General features: G+C 38.6%; 1 protein-coding gene across 2 annotated transcripts in view; it reads left to right on the top strand.

Annotated features, from left to right (window-relative positions):
- LOC124120920 (uncharacterized protein C12orf56-like) overlaps positions 1-23167 on the top strand; it is a 59717-nt gene that overhangs the window by 9117 nt on the left and 27433 nt on the right. For both annotated transcript variants that reach the window (XM_046483837.2, XM_046483830.2), the window contains exons 2-3: positions 15843-16735; positions 20784-20958. In XM_046483837.2, coding sequence (XP_046339793.1) covers positions 15843-16735; positions 20784-20958 — 1068 coding nt within the window. The remainder of the gene's footprint in view (positions 1-15842; positions 16736-20783; positions 20959-23167) is intronic.

Genomic DNA, 23167 nt, shown 5'->3' with positions numbered 1-23167 from the left:
ATCTATCTAGTTCATTATTGAATTGATTAATTTCAAGTGTAAATAGGTATGATATATATATATATACACATGATACACACATAATAATTGAAATTATTATTAATTAATATATTAATATGTCATGATACTTTACCATGTACAGTTAGTATCTCGATAACATTTCCAATTGTCACCTCTATAAAGTAGTTTAACACTGCTTTCAATGCAATAATATAAAACTAAGCATTAAGGCCTCTTCCTTTCATCAGGTTTATTGGTCCTCAGTTATCAGTGAAATACAAGTCTTCAAGGGCTGGGGGGGGGCGGTCGGGTAGCCTAGTGGTTAAAGCGTTCGCTCGTCACGCCGAAGACCCAGGTTCGATTCCCGACATGGGTACAATGTGTGAAGTCCATTTCTGGTGTCCCCCGCCGTGATATTGCTGGAATATTGCTAAAGCAGCGTAAAACCATACTCACTCACTCACTCACTCAAGGGCTGGGACGAGTCCAAATTTACTACCCGGGTACCCACCCCTCTATTACCGACCCTACCCGGGTACCCACTGTAGGTCTCAAGAGATACAAAATGTCCGATTGGGATTTTTTTTTTACCACAGCACTTGCAAAACGCATTTTGATACATGTATTAAATGATCTGGTCATGCATACACTGAAGTTGACGTAAGTTATATCTTTTTTCAACCATATGAAAAGTCAGAAGGAATGGGTGCATAGTCAGAAAGAAATGCGAACATTAGTGACTTGTAGTGTAACTATAGAGTTTAGATTATTTTCGTCAATAAACTATATATCACATGAATAACAACGGGTCCGGGTAGGCCTGTGGGTACCCAGGTCCTACTCAGTACCCACCCGACCGAGTATCCAAGTTACCCGTCCCAGCCCTAAAGTCTACCATGTCTACAAAACTATATACATGACGTTAAAATTTGAAATCCCAATTTCGGAATTTATGCTGCCATTACCATTGTTTGCTGCAGATTTGGGGCTGATATTGGCCTCTGTGCCTATCCTGACAATCCCTGTCATGTCAAGTTCAATTGCTACCAGTGATGATGTCAGTATAACCTTGTTATGATAGCTATATTGGTTGTACTTGAAGCCATGCACCATGTGTACACTGCAGTATCTTTGATGGATCATGCATACAAATTGTGCAACATGTTCTAAGGCTATAATGTTGTTTCGGTTTCTTTGATCTGGTTGCCACAGACCTACTACCAACTAGAGGCTATTGATTGATAACCATTTCGTTCATTCAGAATCTTATTACCATGGTAACATGTAAACATAACATAATGTTTCTTTAATCAAATGGAGCTCTAGCTTGCACAGATTATATATGCATGACGTAGGTCCATTTAAATCAGCTGATTATCAATGCTTGTATTTTCATTGACATAATGGATAGATTTGAATAAATATTTAATGGATTATCATGCTTTAGTGAGATTGGTTCAGTATCAAGAATGGTGGTGACAGATCCTTAAACATAAGATGTCAAAGAATATAGGTAACTTTGTATGGGTGAGTGAGTGAGTTGGGTTTAACTCCGCTTTTAACAGTATTCCAGTTATATCGTGGTGCGTCAGCTTAATGTGGGAGGCTTAAAGCCTGAAGTAATGCAGGTTTCAGACGTTTAGCACTTCGGTGAAACCCACGAGCACGTGTATGGTGCCGACAAACCTAGAAACATAATCGGGCGAACCTGAGGAATCGAACCCTCAGTCATAGGTTTCTGGCATGTACAAGGGACGCAACTATGCACAGCGAATCACGGGGCCTTAGACGACTTGGCCCTTCTTTGTATGGAATAAGACAAGTTTAGGGGTAATCATAGTAATGAGTAGTTTTGGTGATGTTCTTTTGTAGTGAAGACAAAACACTCAATTTCAGAAAAATATTCCCCGAAATATTTGTGATCCCAATCATGTTTTGTGTATTATATACTATTCAACATGTGCTAAGGACCAGACCTTTCATGTTTATTGTTAATCATATTGACTTTTATGTGAACATTAGGTCAAGGCGGGGATGTCTGGCCCTGCCTTCTTCAGATTAAGGGGCCACAATTCGAAATGCAGGAATGGGCCCCATGGTTAGGCCAGAAATGTTATTTTAGGTTTGAATCCCAGTTTGCCCAATGATGTTTCTAGGTTTGTCAGCACCATACTCATGCTCATTGGTTTCACTGAAGTACTGAACGTCTGAGATCTGCATGGCTTTAGGCTTTCTTCTCACATGACATGATTAAGCTGACACGCTGTGATATAACTGGAATACTGTTCAAAGTGGCGTCAAACCCAATTTACTCACTCACTTCTATGTCATTTATAAAGATAGACTTGAAATAAGCATGGTTATCTGTCATGTATATAGACTGGTTTGAACTTGTTGAATGGCTGGAGTTATTCCATGATTTAGTGGGAATAGGTTCTAATTACCTTGCTGTTAACATGATTAAGCATGTTAAGTATCGTTAAGTGTTTGTTGGTCATGTTTTGCTCGTTGTTTTGCAAGGTCTGTTTGATTTAGGATTGATATCGTTTAGCAAAACTTCTTTAAGTGGCATATAGAAATTGGTATGGTGAACAAAGGAGATGTTTCTATGGTTATTCAACTTCTTTATTACAATGAATGTAACGTTTCGTTGTAGATACTGACACTGTTATCAAGTAAGTGATGTACAGACATGTGAAGTAGGAGGGTTATGTACATGTGGATCAGTGAGGTTTATACAAGGTTGAGTGATAGATGATGTTTAGACAACAGATAAGGTTGAAGTATGAAGCCTGATGATGTACATATAAATGGGATTAACAAGGCATGGTCGTAAGAAACAGTACAGTGATCTGTATGGACAAGTTGATTGGAAGCCAGTTTTAACAGATTAAGATGAAAAGGATTAAGATATGTATGGACAATGGAAATGAGATTAAGATTGTTTAGTGATGAGCTAATGGTAGGCTGTTGGGATGAAGTCATGGTAGGCTGTTGGGATGAAGTCATGGTAGGCTGTTGGGATGAAGTCATGGGAGGCTGTTGGGATGAAGTCATGGTAGGCTGTTGGGATGAGCTCATGGTAGGCTGTTGGGATGAGCTCATGGTAGGCTGTTGGGATGAAGTCATAGTAGGCTGTTGGGATGAAGTCATGGCAGGCTGTTGGGATGAAGTCATAGTAGGCTGTTGGGATGAAGTCATGGTAGGCTGTTGGGATGAAGTCATAGTAGGCTGTTGGGATGAAGTCATGGTAGGCTGTTGGGATGAAGTCATGGTAGGCTGTTGGGATGAGCTCATGGTAGGCTGTTGGGATGAAGTCATGGTAGGCTGTTGGGATGAAGTCATGGGAGGCTGTTGGGATGAAGTCATGGTAGGCTGTTGGGATGAGCTCATGGTAGGCTGTTGGGATGAGCTCATGGTAGGCTGTTGGGATGAAGTCATGGTAGGCTGTTGGGATGAAGTCATGGCAGGCTGTTGGGATGAAGTCATAGTAGGCTGTTGGGATGAAGTCATGGTAGGCTGTTGGGATGAAGTCATGGTAGGCTGTTGGGATGAACTCATGGTAGGCTGTTGGGATGAGCTCATGGTAGGCTGTTGGGATGAAGTCATGGTAGGCTGTTGGGATGAAGTCATGGCAGGCTGTTGGGTTGAAGTCATGGTAGGCTGTTGGGATGAGCTCATGGCAGGCTGTTGGGTTGAAGTCATGGTAGGCTGTTGGGATGAAGTCATGGCAGGCTGTTGGGATGAAGTCATGGTAGGCTGTTGGGATGAAGTCATGGTAGGCTGTTGGGATGAAGTCATGGTAGGCTGTTGGGATGAGCTCATGGTAGGCTGTTGGGATGAAGTCATGGCAGGCTGTTGAGATGAAGTCATGGCAGGCTGTTGGGATGAAGTCATGGTAGGCTGTTGGGATGAAGTCATAGTAGGCTGTTGGGATGAAGTCACTGTAGGCTGTTGGGATGAGCTCATGGTAGGCTGTTGGGATGAAGTCATAGTAGGCTGTTGGGATGAAATCATGGTAGGCTGTTGGGATGAAGTCATGATAGGCTGTTGGGATGAGCTCATGGTAGGCTGTTGGGATGAAGTCATGGTAGGCTGTTGGGATGAGCTCATGGTAGGCTGTTGGGATGAAGTCATGGTAGGCTGTTGGGATGCAGTAACCTTGATCTCTGTTGATAGCTGCTTGGAGTCTTTGGATGTGGTTGGCTTCAAGGAGTTTCCTGATCTTGAAGTTGGTATGATTTTGTGACTTGGTTGCTTGTTATTTATTTATTTTACAAGATGGTGCTTATACTTGAAAACACCCTATTTGTCTCCATTTTCTTAATTCTGTTTGTATTAATTTCATAGTTAAACCCTTCAGCTACATTTGTTTTGGACAGGTATTTATGATTATTTACTATTTAATTTATATTATAATATATCATAGTTACCATGGTTACTTAAACATGTTAAACCCACCTGCTTCTGTCCATGAAATTGGAGCTCCAGAAATGGACGAAAACCCCCCCCCCCCCCCCCCCCCAGCTGATGATTTCTGTACATCACTTGCTTGATAACGGTGTTAGTATCTACATCGAAACATCACATTCATTGTAATAAAGAAGTTGTGTATCCATAGAACTATCTCCTTTGTTTATCTTTTAGCAAGTTTAGAGTTTGGTTTAGTGCCATTTCAACATAATTTCAGCTTGATGTGGCTTCATGTAGGAGGAAAACAGTTATGTAGGTCTTCATGGTCTTCGGTGTTTACCACATTGGTGAAATCCACGAGCATGGGTTGGTGCTGACAAACCTAGAACAATAGAGTAATCAAGGTGAACTGTGATTCCAGGTTTCTGGCTTGCCTAAGGATGCAACTGCACTGAGAATTACAGCACCTGGGACGACTGGGTCACCTGTGTTCTGCAATGTCTGTTAGAATGCTGAATTAAGATTATGAACCATGTGCTTCCAGTGGCAAGGCTTTTACAGGATTACTCAAGAGCACTGGAATGCAATTTCAGTGATTTGTGGGTTGTTGACATTGCTGTTTGAAATCCAATAACCATTCAAACTGATCCTGTAGATTGGGTTTTGTTGTCATGGCAATAATGCATGGGGACATGAGCATGATGAGAACAAGGGTTTTTTTTATTTCAATTTATTAAATTAAACTTTTATTTTTTTTATGGAATGATTTGATCGTTAAATGGTCATGACTACATAAGCTGTGCAGGGGTTAGTTTATCTGGGCATTCTCAGAGGAAGATAATATACTCAGCACTGTTTACAGCATGTCGGTAATCATGGTGTGGCTTCTCAAAATGGAATATATATTTCCCATTTCGGGTTATCATGTGATTATTGTATGTTTTAAAGCTAACATTTCATGATATTTCACTGGTAACCATGGAAACATGTCACCAATAAAGAGGAAAAGGCTTTATAGCATGCCAAGTTAACAATGGTTTAACCAGGTTAACCATTATAAAGTTAAATTTAAAAAAAAATTTTTTTTTAGAGTTAGAATGGCATAGTCTAAATTGAAGTGGCCTGAAAACATCATGAACATGCTTAAGGCCAGATTTAGGAATCTTATTTTTTTACTTTTGTCATGTTAATGTACACAATACTTTGGCACAAGTGAAGTGGAAGAACACACAAGAAATAAACATATGTATATACAAAATGGACAGGAGGATTCACAAATTAATTCTTGGAATTCAGAAACTGAACTGACTGTTTGATTGACAGAAGTTGATAAATAAGTGCAGCTTTATGGACAGCAATTCTGGTTTATTAGCATTTAGCTAAATGCAATAGACCCAAAGTTGTTATCCCAAAAGCTGTATGTTTTCTTATCAGAAACTGAACGTGCTTGAGTGAGTGAGTTGGGTTTAACGCCGCTTTTAACTGTATTCCAGTTATATCACGGCGCGTCAGCTTAATGTGGGAGGGAAGCCCCAAGTGATGCATGTCTCAGACGTTTACCACTTCGGTGAAACCCACTAGCACGGGTATGGTGCTGACAAACCTAGAAACATTATCGGGGAGAACCTGGATTTGAACCCACAATCATAGGTTTCTGGCGTGTCCAAGGGACGCAACTCTGCACAGCTGATCGCGGCGTCTTAGACGACTGGGCCACCCGTGCCCCCGAACTTGCTGAAAATGGTATCACTGGAGAGATCCATGTGGTAAGGAAGGGGAAAATGTATATCAATATGTCAAGGTGACATTCACTGACATTAAACATAGATTACAGGACTGTTCTGGGAGGCTTGACATGCTGAAATTCCGAAGGGCATACTTACCAGTAGAGGACGTAACGTGTACGCGAGACGGCTCTCCCGTCTTGCATACAAGTGACCACCTGAGAGGGGTCACTCGTATGCGTGACAGTCTGTCAGTGGAACATGGATTTCTGCATGTTGCACAAAAATGTCTCTACAAGCGTTATTTGTGAAAATAATAAAACAAAATTAAGTACAGTTATTGATCATTATACTAGTTATCGAATGACATGAAAAAAATGTCATAAGAAAAATAATAAACGGTCAAATTGGGAGAAAAATGTGCAAAAATCAAGCAAAATGTTCAGTTTTTTGACAGCGATTTTCTCCTATGTACATATTTTTCAGAAACTAACATGTAGTAATTTCTAAAAGCTTATTCATCGTAGAGTTACAAAATATATAAATTATTTCACGCACACCAATGCACACCCGAAACAGAGCGAACCGTCTCGCGTACAAGTGACTGGTCGACAAGCCGATAAAGGGAGGTAACCGATACTTACCGGGGTGAACATCTAAACTATATGAAAAGTAGGGCTGGAACGGGTATCTCGGGTACCCAGGTCCGGTGGGTACTGAGTAGGACCCGGGTACCCACAGACCCGTGGTTAGTCACGTGATTATATTGTTTAATGACAAAAATTATCTACAACTCTATGGTTACACTATAAGTGACAAGTGTTCAGATTTCTTTCCGACTGTGCACACATTCCTTCTGACTTTATATGTTTTTATTATGATAAAACATCTGTCAACTTCAGTGTATGCATGGCAAGATTGGTTTATATGTGTATCTAAATTTATTTTGACAGGAGAACGGTCAAACTATTCCCAATCGGACATGTCCCAATCTCTTTAGACATACAGCGGGTACCCGGGTTAGGGTCGGGTAATTGGGGGATGGGTAGCCGGTTAGTAAATTTGGACTTGTCCCAGCCCTAATGCCCAGGTCATTGAGTGTGTTGAGTGCACTGTGGCCCACTTGGAAAAATACTCACCTTAACCATGTTAACATGCTAAATGTATCTGTTTTGTATTTTTGTATTGATTGAATTTAAGAAAATAACAATTTTAGAAAACAGACCCAATTTTTTTTGTTAAACATGTTCAATAGCACAAGTTTATTGTATTTGTTTTTTTAGTGGCTGTATCAAAATACCAGTTAAATTTTCAATGAATTGATTCTCATATTCAATTCAAAACATCAATTATTTCATTTACCAGGCTTGATAAGATTGGTAGCAGGAACCAGTAGTAAGTGTTGGTTTAAATGTTAAGTTTCCTGTTTATCTCAACCTGCTCAGGGGCCCATATTTAGCCCCAAGTCCACAGCAAATGTCACAAATGTTCCCAAATTGGAACTAAAACTTCCAATTCCATCTTGGTATAGTGTAGTGTAGTGATGACTGACGTTATGGCTCTGTTGCAGAAACATGTGTTCCTTTGACCAATTTCAGCAAAATGATGTTTTACCAAATTGCCTGGCAACATGGGCAAGGGCACTTAGGTTTCAATGCTGAATAAAACCCCAAGAAATGGACCATGTATATGAGGGGGAGTAGCCGGGATCAATTTATGGAACTAGCTATAGCTTGCACTTATGCATCTTGACATCAAAACCTTGTTGCACCAGACTGAACCAGGTTGCACTCATATCAGTATCTATTAACTATACTGGCTGTAGTATTTCCTAAACACTTGCGACAGATGTAGTTGTAGAGGTAGAAATATTATGTAGTTAATAAGAGGGGTCCACATGTAAAGTAGGTGATCTAGACTACCAGTTGTTGGAGTTCAACGCTGGTCAATGGCCAATGGCCAAGAGCTATGAATACACAATGCCTTATAGAGTGAGTAAGTATTGTTTTACACCGCTTTTAGCAATATTCCACCAGCAACATCATGGCAGAGGACACCATAAAATGGGCTTCATCCATTGTACCCATGTGGGGAATCGAACCCGGGTCTTCGGCGTGATGAGCAAACCCTTTAACCACTGGGCCACCGCCCCCTTTTAGAAAAGTGGTCAAATGTAACAAATGTTATATTCAGGATTATACTTTCTCAGAATGCTCAGTAAAGTACAAACTCTGGTACCGTTTCTGGTTTATTCCCATCGGGGATTCGAAGCCACACTCTCTTTATTTCCTTAAACATGTACATGATGTATCAAACATATCATCTGATGATATAGCTTGTACACATGTCCCTTCTTCAAACAGTGAAGCTAATAGAGACTGCTGAGCAGGAACCAATATAGCGCAAGGCAAAATTACTTTATTATCCTATGATCCTGTGATATTGTTTATTCCAGACGAGTGGCTGTATATTTGCACCTGGGGCTGGCTGTAAGTCCCATGCTAATATCTCCAACAATGCAGTCATTATTCTTATCATGCTTATGTGATGGGCGGTGGGATTAGTGTCCACACCTTCCAGGCATATTGTATATGTTTTTTATAAGTGTCTTTACTAAGGCTGCAATACACAGGATAATTGAAACTTGACCTGGCCGACTGCTTGTGCGTCGGGTAGTGATTATGGGGATTAATATACGTGATATATGGGTCATTCTCAAAAAATGTCAGAATTTCAACTAAGCAAAAACATCAAAATTGTCTTTTGTAAAATTCCTTTTTTATTGACTCAGTACACAAAGTAACTTCTGAATAATAATGTTAAGCAAAATGACACCTTAATAATCAATGATGTCCTAATTATGATAATTAATTAACACTGAATAGGAAAAATATGTCTGTCCTGTTACCATGTTAACAATTATATTTTCTGTAACAATATTTTTCAAAGTTCAACACAAATCATGTCAGTTCTTGTTTTTAAATGTATTGTTTAATATTTCAATGAGTACAATTAAAAAGAGATTGGATACATTATTTTATGGACAGATTTGTCCAGCATTTGAGTCAAATGAAAACATTTGAATTCATTCAAATCCAATATGACAAACATACCCTGATTATTGCATCATATATTTGACACATATGCTTCATTAGATGATATATGTTTGAATTCAAATATGTTCTTCTGAAAAATAAAAATAAATAATCAGTATATTTCTATTTTAAGTGCTGGTAACAGGACAGACAACGTAGTAACAGGACGGACAATTGAAAGTAACAGGACGGACAATCGGCTTTGATTGCAGATAACTATAACGTTCAGGAGTTTCAAGATTTTGAAATATCTGACAAATACGAAAAAAGTATGTGCAATTGATTACACCTGAACATATAAGGTGTAATTAACTGAATATTCTTGTATGTAATCTGAACTATAGAAAACGGTCGGTAACAGGACGGACAATTGAAAGTAACAGGACGGACAAACTTATGTTTGCAGTCAACTATCCTGTTCAGAAGTTCAAAGTTTTGAACTCTGACAAATAAGAAAATGTTTTGCTTAATTAACAGTATCTGATCATATGGATATTATTAACTGAATGTTCTTCTATGTAATGTGAATGTAGGATACTGGTAGGTAACAGCACAGACGGAAGTAACGCCAAAGACAATAACTTTTGCATTTTGGGTTAATCCCTAGAATTACAAAGAATTTAAATTGATTTAAACTTACACTAAATAGTCATGTGACAGTTTTTGTCATGAAGCAACAACACAATAACCAACTTTATCCATGTCAAACATCAACATAATCTGGAGAAAAAAAACTTGTCAGAAGATTTCCTGTTGAAGCTGTATTCTTTTGCAATTGTATTCGCAAATACTCAAATAAAAGGTCTGAAAAGGTGAATTATAGTTTCCTTAAAAGTACAATTCACTTGTATCTATGTTTATTTGATTAGTGCCAGAATTAAATGGTGCCTTTCATTCACCCAGAAACCACAGGTTGTTTATTGTTTCTGTTTTATCATATCTGTAATAGCTTCCCAGTAAATGTTTTCAACACTGAAGTGGGAAGCAGTGCCTTCAATCTTCTTTCGTTCAGGAATGATGGTAATAATGTCCTCGTGCTTGTACCAGCATTTGTCCAGCAGGAGTCTTGGCCAAAAGAATCATTTTTGATCTCATTTTTTGCCAGGCTTGTGCATGCATTCGACATATATATCATAGGTAGAAACATCTATGTATCCAGGATATGGAAAACCATCATATAACACAACCACACGTTTTCCAAGACACTCTTCTGTATCATCTGGAACGGATAGTAAAATGTCACTCTCACTTTTCTCAACCTCACCCTTCCCCACCACACCACCTGTCCTCTCCACCTTTTTCTCAACCTCACCCTTCCCCACCACACCACCTGTCCTCTCCACCTTTTTCTCAACCTCACCCTTCCCCACCACACCACCTGTCCTCTCCACCTTTTTCTCAACCTCACCCTTCTCCACCACACCACCTGTCCTCTCCACCTTTTTCTCAACCTCACCCTTCTCCACCACACCATCTGTCCTCTCCACACTTTTCACAACCTCACCCTTTTCCACCACACCACCTGTCCTCTCCACCTTTTTCTCAACCTCACCCTTCCCCACCACACCACCTGGTCTCTCCACCTTTTTCTCAACCTCACCCTTCTCCACCACACCACCTGTCCTCTCCACCTTTTTCTCAACCTCACCCTTCTCCACCACACCATCTGTCCTCTCCACACTTTTCACAACCTCACCCTTTTCCACCACACCACCTGTCTTCTCCACCCTTCTGTTGTTTTTTCATCAGATAACTATCTTCAACAAAGTAGTCTATTTTTTTATGTATATATGTTTTCTTCTAAACTGTGATAAATTTGAAAACATATCTCTTAATGTTTCATAAAATTAGAATATTTAGTGATTGGATAAGAAACGTTAGATAAAGATGACCAAATGTCTGTGCTGTTACTTTTAAGTCTTAACCAAATTTTTTTATTTAGCTTGGAAGATTTGTTCAGCCATAGCCTCTTGAATGCCTGTGTTATTACAAAAGAATTATTTGTGTTAATATGGTAATTATATTATTGATTGGTTATACTAGGAAAGACAGTTTAAGGTGATGATAAGTCTGTGCTGTTACCACGGAATGTCTGTGCTGTTACTTTTTCATCAGATAACTATCTTCAACAAAGTAGTCTATTTTTTATGTAAAGTTTTCTTCTAAACTGTGATAAATTTGAAAACATATGTCTTAATGTTTCATAAAATTTGAATATTGAGTGATTGGACAAGAATAGTTAGATAAAGCTGACCAAATGTCTGTGCTGTTACCAATATTTGTCTCTGCTGTTACTTTTAAGTCTTGAGCAACTTGTTTTTATTCAGCTTGGAAGATTTGTACAACTATAGCCTCTTGAATGTCTGTGTTATTTCAAAAGGAATTATTTGAGTTATTATGGTAATTATATTATTGATTGGTTAAACAAGGAAAGACAGTTTAAGATGATGATAAGTCTGTGCTGTTACCACGGAATGTCTGTCCTGTTTACATGTTTGAAGGTAACAGCACAGACAGTAACAGCATAGACAAATTGACATTAATAACAGTTTTTTTTAATGAGACCTCCCTTGAAATGTTGAGACCACATGGCATTGTGAACAGTTCATATTTTCTAATATTCTGAAAAAATGGTTTTAGAAAAAAATATTTGTTTTGGCAAAAATGAGCAGTAACAGCACAGACATAAGAAAAGAGTATTCATGATAGCACTAAACTTCCCTGTCAAGCAGAATTATCCAAAGTCTTCTCTCACTTGAAGGACACTGCTGCCATGATAGTACAGGAAGTAAGCTGTATTTCTGTTATTTTGAATTATGGGAATCTTGAAGGATTATTTATTTTTCAGTTTTGATCCATCCTGGTAACAGGACAGACACTTTTTTATGTACAAGTGTTTCTTACCAAAAACCAATATAAATAAAAGAGTGTATCTTCAAAAGATAAGTTTATATCATGAGTTAGAAAGGTAATGTACAATATATAAACATTATTTACATAATATTTTTTATTTTTAGCAACATTAAACAATGTTGATGTGCAAACATAGGGTTACGGACACACCCTTCAGCTCAATTTAACCGCAATTAAGCAGTTTTAATTAAAATAAAATACCTAATAAGAAATACTGAAACTTAACTTTCAGACACCATGGTATGTTCTACGAAAAACACTTGTGTTTAAACATATCTAAAATAAATATTTTAATTGTTATTCAACTCGGACTAAAAAACTCACTTTTTTTGAGAATGACCCATATGTGGCATAGAAATGTTTGATCTGTCACTGGATATCTTAATGCCATCGGATAGCACAATGACTTGTGATTCTTAATCATGTTTATAGATCAATAATGATGATAATCATGATAATGGCAATTTGTCGTTTGCCTAAATAAATATGATAAATGTCAGCATAGTTAGATTTCAAATTTTTTTTTTTTAGAATTTGATTTATTCTTTTATTCCTTCAAATTGAGCATTACAAAATATATTGCCAACAAATGGCCAAAAAGGGTTTGCTAAACTTGCTAAATATATGAAATGCTTGGTTCTCATATGCTCATATTTAACCTTTTTTTGTTATTTATTATGATCATGGTGATTATTGTTAGGAAAGACTAACATATTCACTGATTCCATTCAAAATCATTATGTTTTTAAACTGAAAACCTTTCATGTTAAATATTGAATTTGATCAAATTCAAATTCAATCAGTTTGTTTCTACAATTAAACCAACATGACCAATACAGCATGTACAATGGGATTAGTATCTGGAACCATGGTTCCAGACATTCCAAGTTATCTGTAGTCTTTTCCACGTATTTACCATGTTTACCGGTTTTACTTTTTACACAATTATTTACATGATTTAAACCAGTTAAACAAAACCTGTTGTTCACATTAAACTGTTTCACAGCTATGTTGTGCAAGTTGTTGAAACACTTAAAATATTTAAGAATCCACCAGTTCTTTTGTTGCACGGTTCGTGGCAAGACACTTGACTTGGAACAATGACGTCTTGCCAGCCAATTGAAATGCCCAACCAGGCATCACACCACTGTGTGTGCTCATTGAATCGACTGAGATACACGGTCACGGTGACGTTTGTTTGTTGTGACGACAGCAGGTTGTGTTACATATTAATGAGCCGTGAGCACTGATGAAGGTATTATGTGTTGCAACACATGTTGTTTATGGACAGTTGAACATGGCTTTCCTGGGCCTGTAAAGTATTCGGGTCAGCAAAACTGTAAAGTTGACCAAGGATCGTTGTGACATGTGACAAAGCCTAACATGAAGGACTATGCACCTCACTGTGTTGCCCATGTTTTGTCTCAGCCTAACCCCCGGTACAATAAGTACTATGTGTCCAATAACGTATTATTTCTTTCTCAGGAATAAGGATAAACATTAACTGTTACATTTATTGACTTAAAATAGAGCTCTAGCAATCGAAGTAAATGGTATTTGAAAAACTGATCAAACCTACTTGGAACTGCCAATTTGGCCAAGCCTCATTTACCTCATTATTGTTTGTTTGTTTGTTTTGTTGTTGTTTTTTTGTTTTTTTGTTACTACTTTCAGTATTGCTCAGCAATATTCCTGATATATATTGGCGGTCTGTAAATAATCGAGTCTGGAGCCGACAATCCAGGAATTGACATCATGAGCATCAACCAACACAATTTGATAGATGACATGCATCAACCAAGTCAGAGAGCCTGAACACCTGATGCCGTTAGTTGCCTCTTATGACAAGCATGTGTCCTTGTTGAAGGCCAATTCTAACCACGATGTTCATGGATGAGATACCCCAATATCTGCACATAGCATGTATAGAACTCTACTTTCTGTGCAGTGTGGGTCCTGTTTGGGAAACTTGCAGCATTGTTCCCACAGTTAACTCAGGTCACTTGTGCCAACTGTCATGATGTATTCTCATCAGCCTGCAGCTCCAAGGACATGATGGAGTAAGTCTTCAAGGATTGATATGGAAGTTCTGAACTCAAGGCTCATAGAAATATGATGAACACATGAGGAAAAATGAAAGGTTTTGTAAACACATGAACGTGAATTTCTAGATTTATGAAATAAAATCACTTTGTGAAACAAGCCCATGAGAGCATCAAGCCCTTGAACATATTGAGAGCATCAATCCCTTAATCATATTGAGAGCATACATTCCCCGAACATGTTGAGAGCATCAATCCCTCGAACATATTGAGAGCAACAATCCCTTGAACATGTTGAGAGCATAAATTCCTCGAACATGTTGAGAGCATCAATCCCTCGAACATATTGAGAGCAACAATCCCTTGAACATGTTGAGAGCATAAATTCCTCGAACATGTTGAGCATGTTGAGAGCATCAATCCCTCGAACATATTGAGAGCAACAATCCCTTGAACATGTTGAGAGCATAAATTCCTCAAACATGTTGAGAGCATCAATCCCTCGAACATATTGAGAGCAACAATCCCTTGAACATGTTGAGAGCATAAATTCCTCAAACATGTTGAGAGCATCAATCCCTCGAACATATTGAGAGCAACAATCCCTTGAACATGTTGAGAGCAATAATCCTTTGAACATGTTGAGAGCACAAATCCCTCGAACATGTTGAGAGCAACAATCCTGTGAACATGTCGAGTGCATCAATTCCTCGAACATATTGAGAGCAACAATCCCTCGAACTTGTTGAGAGCATCAATCCCTCGAACATGTTGAGAGCAACAATCCCGTGAACATGTTTGAGAGATCAATCCTTTGAACATATTGAGAGCATAAATCCTTTGAACATGTTGAGAGCATCAATCCCTTGAACATATTGAGAGCATCAATTCCTTGAACATGTTAAGAACAACGATCCCTTGAACAAATGTTGAACATGTTGAGAGCATCAATCCCTTGATCATATTGAGAGCAACAATCCCTTGAACATGTTGAGAGCTTCAATCCCTTGAACATGTCGAGAGCATCAATCCCTTGAACATGTTTAGTCTATTATGCAATCTAATTTAAATCAGACCTTAGTTCTCGCTACCGCTAGACAAAGATCTGAAAACATCCCATAAGGGGTCAAGTCAGAACGACCTTTCATCTGACCAATGAGAGTGTCGCTTACCAGATCATGAAAGTAACAGTCGGAATGTGATTTCTAATCATACAACCTCGAAAACTTTCACACGGGGTATTCCGAACGATAGTTACAGGTTTAACGACTGAATCCATACAATTTAGACCATCTACTAGCCATTCCAGAATGTTTGTTTGTTTAGGTTTCAAATTTGTAATCAAGAATTTGTCAAAATATGTTTCGAAGCGTAGTTCCCAATTTGAAATTAGTGCCATAAAGCAGAGAAAGCTGCCTTCTTATTGGTCATTCTATTGGTCGGTCAAAGTTCGTGCAACGTCGGTCTGACGTGACTTGTAATGGGATGTCCTTAGATCTTTGTTTAGCAGTAGCGAGAACTAAGATCTGATTTTAATGAGATTGGTCTATTATCATGATTATGCTTTTAAGAATTCATAACATTCTTTGCATGTTTTTTTCTGTTACCATGGTTACAAGTTTGGTAAAGATGGATGTATTTCTTCTCTTGTGCAGGTGAACGAATACCCAGATTTCCTGACAGGAGCTGAAAGAGAGAACACCCAACATATCACCATAACATACTTGACCTCTGACCACAGGAAACGATCCAGAAGGCGTTCAAAGAAAACTGGATCTCTCTCAGAACTCAGCCTAGACCGGTCTAATGCCTCAACACCACTTGGGTACGCAGAATCTGTAGAAAGCTTCTCCGAGGATTATGGGTACACCACACAGAGCACATGCAGCTTGCAGACCAGCAGGCCAAATAGTCGTGGATCTGTGGCATCAAGCTGGAACACCACCAGCAGCATCAGTAAGAAGAAAAAGAAGCAGCTGAATGACAGTCTGGATCATGACAGCATCCTGCGGTCACTCAAGGAAGAGCTGGAGGAGGACCTGGACACTGATGACCGTCTGGCCACCATCCACTCTGTGCCTTCATCTTCCAAGGGGGCTAGATCTCACAGCAAGAGTCCCCGTACCTCGAAACCTAACTCAGCTTCGAAACGCCCTCTCCCTAGCCCCAGAAGCAGTCCTGCTGATACAACTGTCAGCACGAAGGAGCCAAAGTCCCCACCTACAAACATGGACTCGTCAGAAACCTACACAGAAAATGATTCTTCCACATGTGGCTGTACGACTCTGATGTGTCGGGGTCGGAACAAGAACCAGGTGGTGCCAGTTGTGAATGCTAATAGTGCTCAGATGCTAGACCACAAGGGGGATGTGATCAGTGTTCGGTCAGACAAACGTCAACTTGTGCCAGAAATTGAGGTTGAGACAGACTCTGTGGTCATGAGGTCATCTTCACCTTCCATTCAACATTTTAGTGTAAGTCGGCTGTCGATTGATGGCAGTGTCAGAGGATCTCGGTCAGGGACTCCGGACCTTGCACGTCACAGAAGGTGAGTGGAACTTGTCGCATCATTTTGACATATGTACTTGTAATTGTACATCAAACATGTCTAATTCATAAAAAAAGTATTGTTCTGGTTTTTTTTGTAGATCTGTGAACTATTCATTGACAAATAACATTTTCCATTGTCAATCTGTTGATTGCACAGGATTACCATCCAGTTCTCATGGTCTTTTAAATTCTTGCAACACCAGTCAACCAGAAGCTTTTACTGCTGTGACACTGAGTTCCCAGAGACTCTTGTGTGATAAATGAAGCCAACATTTATTGAGGAAAATATCTGCTTGTAAAACATCTTTGCTACTACATGTTATACACGATTTGAAAGGTCTAATCCTGCTGTTTACATATGAAAGTTTATCACATTTTTTAAATAATGCATTTACAACTTAGTTAAGTTTCTTGAAAATAAAAAAATGTAAGCTAACACATTCATAACGTCCAGATTAAGGACCAAGTAAGTGCAAATTGACGATTTTTTGCAAATATATTAAGATTTCATAAAATCCACTTACTTATTTCTTTTATATTTTCATTGTTTACGTAATCAGAAAATTATTTAAAAAAGAATTATAAATAGTATCTGTCATCCCTCATTTCCCGATAACAGTGGCTTTCTGCTCAGTAACATGAAGAAATACCTCCGTTTTCGAAGTTTTGTCTGAAAAACACGTTCGTCAACGATTGGCATGTGATACATGGATAGAAAGTTTAATTCTTCATCTGTATGATGGTGACTAGGGCTGGGACGGGTAACTCGGGTACTCGGGTCGGGTGGGTCCTGAGTAGGACCCGGGTACTAACATAAATACCCGGACCCGTGGTTAGTCACGTGACATACTGTTTAATGACATTAACAATAAAACTCAATGTTACGCTACAAGTATAGCTAATGTTCACATTTCTTTCTCACTATGCAGGCATTCGTTATTACTTTTATCTGTTCAAGTAAGGATAAAGCGTTTATCAACTGCAGATTATACATGATCAGATTGTTTTATACATGTATCTAAATAGTTTTTGCAAAGGCTGCGGTAAAACAATTCCAATTCGGACATTTTGTACCCAACTCTTGAGACCTATAGCGGGTATCCAGATAGGGCCGGGTAATAGGGTGGCGGGTACCCGGGTAGTAAATTTGGACTCGTCCCAGTCCTAATGGTGACATCACCTGGAGTCTTTTTGTAGCTGTTACATGCAATTTTATTGGATATATATTGGTTTCTAATGACGCTTTCTTACCGAAATCTGCTACAAGTTTGAGCATGTGACTTAAGGCAGCCCATCAAATAACAACAATGGTACCGTCCTTGTTAATGAAGAATTTCAGATTTTGAGGAAAGGTTTTTGTTAAATCGTGTTATTCTGAACATTTTAAGCAGGATATTGCGATCTATATTAAAAATATGGAACTTTGTGGATGTATCATGCTATGTTATGAGCTGTGACAAAGATACTTTATGCATAAATTTTGGCATAAGCATTGTGTCCGAGTTGAGAAATTGAGGCGACAAAAGTCGAGATGTCATTTGACTTCGATTTGATGCGATCGCACGAAAAGATGGAAATAATAACTTAGATGTAAGTTTGACAACCTATAGATATATTTTTGTTGATTTTATTTATTACTTTGTATAATATAATTAAATATTTGCGTGAAATGTCTTTATTTTGCTCTTTGACATGTTCAATGTGGACACGTCGAGAGAATTGAGTGTTCGAGAATTTTATTTTCAATAACTTTACGGGAAATAGTGAATAGTTTTTTAATCTGTCTATAAAAAAATATAAATTGAAATGGAATACGTATTTCAGACGTTGTGAAATGTGATAGATTTAATAAATGAATGATATGACAGGTAGGTTAATAAAATTATATACTATTTCGAAGTGAATATGGCTTGGCTCGTCTACCGGCCTACAGTGTTGAAAGAGTTAAAGTACATGTCTAGCCTGTCTAGACCCATCTTCCCTGGGCAAGCGTGTCAACTAGCCTATATCAAAGCCTAGTTTCTACCCTTGCCACATCAAGGCCACTTTCTTGGCTGAACCCTGGCGCCACCTCGCGTAGATCACGAGTTGTGCCCCTTGTAATGAAAATGAGATATCCAATCAGATCGCTGTTCTTATCTCGTATATCTTCACAAAGATGGTGACTACCATAGGCAACAACCTAGTCGATCAGATAATGAAAACATTCGCGATTTCATCCCTGAAACATAGACAATCGTTTGGGGGTTTAAATGATTTTCGTGTCAACAAAGACAGGCAGCGGTAAATCACTTTCATACGAAGGTGTACCAGTCGTGGATGTTGATTGTGTGAAACGTTCTCTGATTGGACTATCGATATGTGCGATAGCAAGGGTGGAAACAAGACTGATAAAAAGGCTAGTGGAGGCTCTTGCCTCGGGAAGATGGTCTAGACCAGTTCTTTTCAACTTGTTCAAGTTCCTAGGCATGCCAATCTCATTACAATCAGATCTCTTAATCAGATAAATCTCTGCGTGAAGATCGGAGGACACTTCCATGTCCGCAGGTCAAGTCAGGGGAACTTTCTATTCAGCCAATCAGTGTTATAAGGCTTCTAAATTCTTGGTATGAGTGAGCAAGGCAGTCGGACAAGCATATCTTATTTCTGTATCTTGAAAACACAATAAAACAATTGTACAGCGTCATTATATTGTTGTGGAAATTTCATACTACATGTTGTTTCTGAGCTTGCTGAAGGCAATCTGATCTGCACCCATCATGGTGTACCAGGAATAGTTGTGTTCTTTGTGGGTTTTCATTTGATTTCCAAATCGAGGTTTTGAAAAAATGAAGGTGAATCTTCTTAGAAACCTCATAACTGACGGGTTCTGGAACCCATACAGCCTTCAGTTAGATTGAGAGGTCAAAGTTCACTCAGGGTTCACCTGACACTACCTTCTACGGATAAGAACCCAGGAAGATCTGGGGTAGAATAGGTCTTCAGCAACCCATACTTGCCAAAAAAGGCAACATTGCTTGTCGTAACAGGCGACTAACGGGATCGGGTGGTCAGGCTCGCAGACTTGGTTAATGCATGTCATCGATGCCAATTGCGTGGGTCGATGCTCATGATATTAATCACTGGATTGTCTGGTCCAGACTCGATTGTTTACAGACCGTCGTCATATAGCTTGAATATTGCTGAGTTCGGTGTTAAACAACAAACCAACTAACCAATCTACGGATGTGTCTTCGGAACTTGGTTCAGAGAAGTATCTTATCATGCTTATTGGGTTAACAGATCTGGTTTGAAAGAGATTGCAAGATTCTGATGCCACATAAGGTGTTTAATTTGTTGTTGGTTTACGGATCTGCCAACATGAAACATCAGGCTAAAAAAAATTGCTAAAGTCTTTGTTACATCCCTTCAATATGATATATCCCATTGTGCAGTCATTTTGGTGGAAAAATGGCGACATTAATGTTTTTGTGTGAGAAGAGAACAAAGCAAAATTACTTAAACCATCAAACACTGTTATCACCTATGTCATGTATGTAGCTAATAAACATGATAAACAGCAGTGATATAAATTTCTCATGAGCCTTTCAAGGATGTCATAAATTCTTTGAAACTGTACAGGGTTTAACCTATGTTTCTAGATTCCTTAGCATTTAAGATTCTGCTGATATAAATATCAGATATGTAATAATTTGTAGATGAAATGACTCTACTTTATGTATGATTTTAAAATATTTTTTCGCTTTCTGCATGTTCTCGTTCAGAAGTTCTGTTATCATGGTTATTGTATTTTCAAAATGATAAAATTACAATCATGAAAATATGTAGCTATTTATATGTTTCTTAGGTGTTTTTACATGTCTTTGATCACAAAAAGGGTGTAAAAATCAGTCATAAATGCTTTAATTGAATTCCAACCTAGTTATAGAAATTGACCCAAGAAAAGCCACATAAACAAGAGGCCAGTCAAACTGTTTATCAATATAATGTTTATTCATCAGAACAAAATTTTGAAACAACTTTGGTCATGTTCATTTTGTTTTCAGCTCCAGCATCTTGGCGTCAACATCCGATCTCGGTGACTCCATGACAGGCCTGAACCTAGTGGGCAGCGAGGGCGGACTGACCGAGAAGCGTCGCACCTTGCTGCACGTCTACCTCCTCAACCTCACCTCCCCTATGCTCATGCTCATACGCAGTGCCTGGAACAACTATCTCATCGTGAGTGCTGGCAACTATGTTTGGTTGTTTGTTTGTTCTAATGCCGCACTCAGCAATATTCCAGCTATATGAAGGCGGCCTGTAAATAATAGAGTTTGGAAGAGACAATCCAGTGATTGACATAATGAACATAGATGTACACTATAGGGATACGATGACATGCATGAACCAAGTCAGTGAGCCTGACCACGCGATCCTGTTCGTCGCCTCTTACGACAATCATAGTCGCCTTTTCCGTCAAGCATGGGTTGCTGAAGACCTATTCTAACCTGGATCATCACGGGTGGCAACTACGTTACCGTATTCGACGTAATAAGCGCCCAGGGCGCTCTCAAAATTAGAAATAGGGGCTCTTATTAGAATATTATTTTGGTGGAAAAAAGAGAGTTGAAAGATAAATTTCGTGGTTTCTGCTGACACACTGAAATGTTTATATGCAACAGATACATTTTTCCAGAAATTAATTGCCCATAATTAAGAATGCATATAACACACGAGTGCGTATTATACACGAATAAATAAGTCTTGTGTACATTGATCAATCCGAAGGAGTGCTAATTGGGATTGTTCACTAGCCAATATATTAGCAAATATCGCTGTGGGCGCTTATTAGAGCAGGGCGCTTATTACGTCGAATACGGTATTGTATGTGGCAGTTGGCAGTATTTCACTTGTAACATGGCAGCCTGCATATGATCAATGCTGGTCTGGAACAACAATCTCATCGTGAGTGCTGTCACTTATTCTGTCCCTGAATTCCCATATATTTTGAGTGTTGGCAGAGTTGTAAGGTACTGGCCACAGTGTTGAAAATATTCCATGTTGTAACTAGCCCTGTGGACGAGTAGCGCATACCATCAATCGGCATAGATCACATGCCAATAATTATGGGCACTCTGAGTTCAAAGTAAAAGCTATAACAAATTAGAAAATCAGCTGGGACATTCACAAAATTTTTATGGTGGATTAGATTTATATACTTTATTTGGAACAACTGTCTGAAAATAATTGTCATCATCCGATCATCACGATGGTGATGATGGTTGTTACAGCATTCTTCAGGGGTTTACTAGACGCGGAATCCTGGGTCCTGTATGCATACAAATTGCAAATTGACATAAAAGAAATACAGAGGGCATCCACTGGGATGCAGAAAATTTGTACCTATGCATATTCAGCAGTAGAAACTAATATATTCAGTCCACTAGTGCTTATGATGATAACATATAGCAAAACCCTTAAAAACGGCAAATTTCTCCTAGTCCTTATGATACCGTAACTATTGGGCAGTTTTTGTAAGAACTACAGGACTAGTGCCAATTTCTAACACTGCATGTTTAGGAATGAATACTGCTGTTTCATAATTTGACACCTCTTTAAATAATAATTTTGGTATATATATGTAATCATTTAAAATCTTCAGTACACCATGTACACAGTCAAGTGCTTCACGGTGTTCTAGTCAGTAGTGCTAGTCCTTGCAGTTTCACTTGGGGAATTCCATATCTATTTTTAACTAACAACCTCTGAGCATGGGCAAGTTTACGTCATCGGCTTACTGTCTCCGTATTGATGGGGGTGGAGTCTGTGCGTCAAGGCATGGCAAAACAAACAAGATTTGTAATTTTTTTTCGGTCAGGCAAGTTTGAGTATGTCTTTGAGTTCAAACAAACATGAATAAAACTGGTATATTATTTTACAATTTAAATAAGGTAAAAGTTTTTTTAATTTGAATTAACATTGTTATATTCAGTATTAGACATTTCTCAGGGCCCCCATTTTGTAACCTGGGACTAAGGTTGAGAGTCACCTGGCCCCCCAAAATAAGTAACCCTTATACATCTCTGATGCTTGTTTCTAATTGTTTATCGGAGTCATGACGTAAGTTGCCCGACAGATTATGTGGAAACAGGGGTCCGGAAAATTTAAAATCCCAATCGGACATTTGCATTTAGGCCACGCCCCCTTCAAATAACGTATATATTTTCGTACGACTTTTCACACCCATTACAAGATGTTACGTACAGTGTTACCTTGTTATTGAGCGCTTCGGTTATAGCGCGGTAAAGCATGGCTCCCCAAATTTACCAACATTTTTAGTAAACTTTAGTTTTCCAATGACACAATGTTTTCCCCCATCTCAGAAAACATTATCAGCTGATCACCGCGATCACGTAACACCGGAAATACAAGTGAACAAATCCGAACT

The sequence above is a fragment of the Haliotis rufescens genome, unplaced genomic scaffold (genome assembly GCF_023055435.1).
Source record: "Haliotis rufescens isolate VD_foot unplaced genomic scaffold, xgHalRufe1.0.p SCAF_16, whole genome shotgun sequence".
In the NCBI taxonomy this organism is placed as follows: Eukaryota; Metazoa; Mollusca; class Gastropoda; order Lepetellida; family Haliotidae; genus Haliotis; species Haliotis rufescens.
Note: the sequence above shows the minus strand (reverse complement) of the source record. Positions and strands in the feature narration are given on the sequence as shown.